Raw genomic sequence first — 3515 nt, 5'->3', positions numbered from 1 at the left:
ATGAAATCAATTATATAATAGGATTATGATCCTCTGACAAACTTTTTTTAACAAAGTTTGACAAAGTTTGTTTTTTAACACACACCAAACATTTTTTTTTCTCTTTCTAAGTTATATCAAACTTTTATTTCATTTATTAAAGTATTGATACGTGTACTTTTTTAAAAATTTGTTAATAAAACTTTATCAAAACATAATTTTCATATTATATATGGTTGATAAATTAATGAGGATGGCATACCAGATACCAAGATACAAGTCACGTCACTTGAATGAAATAAAGCATTGGATTACTTATAATTGTAAGGGATCTATTACACTTATCAACAAGTTTTATGGCCAAACGGTTATACTTTACATGGTAGTGATATTCAACTTTAAAGGGACAATATGAGATAAAATTGGTCACAAAACTGAAAATATTAAGATGAATATATATAGTCATATATAAAAGAACAAAATATGGAAGAAAATATTAGTGTAGCATCTATTGATGAAAAAATGATAGAAAAAGATTTATGATGCTTTGGACATATACACAAAAGATGAAACAAAATGCGCAGATGGTATGAATTTTAGTCTCTGAAAACAAGAGAAGAAAAGTCAAAAGTATAATGTAAGATATTCGAGAAATGATAGGTTAACACCCATATTTGACTATTTTTTTACCACTTTAAAATTAACTTGTAATTCAAGACAAATTAACTTGTAATCTATGAAGATGGTAAAAAAAGTGGTCAAATGTGGGTGTCAACCTATCACTTCTCAAAATATTCTTAGGAGAGATTTCACGCTAAACAATTCTTCTAAAATTGTGACTTTTAACCGTTTTGAATTACGTTGCATGATTCATGTAGTCCATTTCATCTAGCAAAATAAAACTTTGATGTGGTTATGATTTCTTAAAGATTTTATATATACTTGTACATAGTGGAATATTAAAAGGATTAATTAATTGATGTTTGAAAGGTATTTATAATGGAAAATTAGTACCATATTTTTAGAAATATTTTGGATTGAAACAGATACTATATACAAAATCTTCGAAAAAAACTGCATTAAAATATCACCTAAAATGAACCCATCAATTAATCAGTAATTATAGTAATTTGGGTAACTACAAATTGACTGTAATACTTAAGTCTCAAGATATCCATTACTCTTGATATTCAACGATTGAAACTATGATTAAATAGTTAAACAAATAAGGGACGTAAGAACCACGATTTCCATTAAGAATGCTTTCTTCTGGGTAGGTTAAGTTTTTAACAAGAAACCACAAGCAACAACCACAAGACTCAAAACCCCATTCCTCTACCACCTCAAACCATTTTTCAAATTTTATGCCATGCAATTTCATTCTTCTTTCTTCCAACTAGTCTCAGTCTACGCGAGATTACCATATATATATTCATATCATACTCATATGTGCGAACAAAACTAATTGCTTTGTAATATACATAAACGATGAAAATATTTGAAGTATGGTCTAAAAGTTCCATGCAAGTTCATCCATACAACTAAGATCATGAGAGATAAATTCGGAGGAAAGTACACTCTCCAGCAACCCAAAATCAAAGTTAGAACTCTCGAAAGAAACACTTCTTTCAAGATTGTCCTTGTTAGCTTCTCTCACATCAGTTACAGTATCCTCACAGATCTTGTCCTTCTCTTGCTGCACCTGCACTTGTGTTACCTCTTCAAGTGTTTGACCGCTGAAATCATCAACATTTACTCTTGAAACCCAATTGGCAATGTTTTCATTGTTCGACAATTCAACTGCAGTGGGGTTCATATATGAAGGTGAACAAATGTTGGAGCCGTTGTTGACTAACAGATCATAAGGCAAATCTGACGAGAATTTATTTGAAACAATAGCTGATGTTTGATATTCAGATGTAACAATGGTAGAGGGAGTTTGAACAATGTTTGGTGGAGGTTTAGGTAATGAAGAAAAGGTTTGAAAAGTAGTTTCCACTGGTGCATTTGGTGTGTGTGAACTCATAATGAAGATGGAATTGGATTTTTTATGCATATTGGAGATGGTAGATGCTGAGCTTCTTCTATGAGAAGATAGAAGATTGTGGGTTTGTGGATCTAACCCTTGAGAAATGAGCTTCTTTTTTATGCATGAGTTCCAGAAATTCTTGACCTCGTTGTCTGTTCTTCCTGGTAGGTGTTTAGCAATCTGTGCCCATCTGCAGCATACCAATAACACATGCATTGATGAATATGCAAGCCCTTGCACTGAATTATCTACTTTCTCTTCTGTATGTACGATGAATCGTGTTATAACTCATTGTATTTTTCTCTTTTCGCATACACATAAGCATGTCTTATTCTTTTAACTTCTATCAAGAACAATTTAAATGTAATCTTCTGATAAAACTTAACATGAGAGAGGATGAAGAAAAATTTGACAAAGATTTGTAGAGTTGATTAGATTAAGTGGATATCAAAAGAGGTAGAAGTTCCTTAATCTTAGTTGTGTGCTAAACCTTATAAAACAAACAATACTGCTCTCATATAATACATTTCTTTTTGGTCTATTAAGGTTGCTGTTCCCCTTTTACTACTTTTATTCTCATACTTTCTGTGCTTGAAATTTATCTCCTTTACCTGTTTCCAAGAATTCTATGAATATCAATTATGATCTGCTCTTCTTCAGCAGTGAAGGAACCCCTCTTGAGATCCGGCCTAAGATAATTAATCCATCTCAACCTGCAACTCTTGCCACATCTCTGCAATCCTGCACATAATCAGCAAAACCACAACATCATCTTTTATCTGTTCATCATCACAAAAACAACACAGACAAGAAGAAAGTAAATTCTTGCCTGCATATTTTGGCACAGAACTCCAACTTTTATGTCCATGAGTGTTGATATATCTGAGAAGCTTTTCATCTTCTTCAGGAGACCATAGTCCTCTTTTGATCTTCTGTTTGCTGCAGCAGCGGTGGCCCATCTCTAAGCTCTGTGCAAACACTCTCTCTACGGAGAACATTGAGCATTTGGGTTTCTGCAACACTGATCATTTATAAATGGTGACCTAGGAGGTGATATAATACATGTGGGTCCTAGACCCCTATGTTATCAAAATTGACTCATTGTGCAAATGTATTGGTGGGGTCCGGGGTGAAAGGGAAGGTTAATTGCTAGAGTGAGAGACAAGTGCAAGAATCTATCTTTCCTATCATTTATCCAAACGGCAACAAATGTGCACTAAGACTTTTTGGAAAAACAGGACCAACTGTGATGGGGTGATGAGACTACTTTGCTCATTTTCCAAATTGTCTAGGCATTTAATCAAACAAATGGGATGCATGCAAAAAATGAGAAAAAGGCTGTTTGTCTCACTGGTGTTATAGACTCTTACGATATGTTTGTAACACATCAATCAGAAAAGAAAACTTCCACATTTTTTCCGTAGTTTGAAACGTGAAAGAATGGGAAAAAAAAATGTGAGAATGACTAATTGCATTGTGTTTTGGGAGAAAAGAAAAAGTGAGCTAT

General features: G+C 33.0%; 1 protein-coding gene across 1 annotated transcript; it reads right to left on the bottom strand.

Moving 5' to 3' along the window:
• Positions 1-1483: 1483 nt before the first annotated feature.
• Positions 1484-3037, bottom strand: MYB67 (myb domain protein 67). The gene is made up of 3 exons (XM_028085124.2): positions 2838-3037; positions 2620-2749; positions 1484-2198 (listed from the first exon to the last, which is right to left on the bottom strand). The coding sequence occupies exons 1-3, from the start codon at positions 3004-3006 to the stop codon at positions 1490-1492; spliced, it is 1008 nt and encodes a 335-aa protein (XP_027940925.1). The 5' UTR covers positions 3007-3037; the 3' UTR covers positions 1484-1489.
• Between the last annotated feature and the right edge of the window lie 478 nt (positions 3038-3515).

Source organism: Vigna unguiculata, chromosome 1, assembly GCF_037176805.1.
Source record: "Vigna unguiculata cultivar grain cowpea cultivar isolate G323 ecotype 2 chromosome 1, ASM3717680v1, whole genome shotgun sequence".
In the NCBI taxonomy this organism is placed as follows: domain Eukaryota; kingdom Viridiplantae; phylum Streptophyta; class Magnoliopsida; order Fabales; family Fabaceae; genus Vigna; species Vigna unguiculata.
Note: the sequence above shows the minus strand (reverse complement) of the source record. Positions and strands in the feature narration are given on the sequence as shown.

Coding starts and splice junctions, on each gene's coding strand:
- MYB67 (XM_028085124.2), bottom strand. CDS start 3,006: ATGTTCTCCGTAGAGAGAGTGTTTGCACAGAGCTTAGAGATGGGCCAC. Junction 2,750..2,837: donor TTCTGTGCCAAAATATGCAG/GCAAGAATTTAC, acceptor GATTATGTGCAG/GATTGCAGAGATGTGGCAAG. Junction 2,199..2,619: donor CATAGAATTCTTGGAAACAG/GTAAAGGAGATA, acceptor GGTATGCTGCAG/ATGGGCACAGATTGCTAAAC.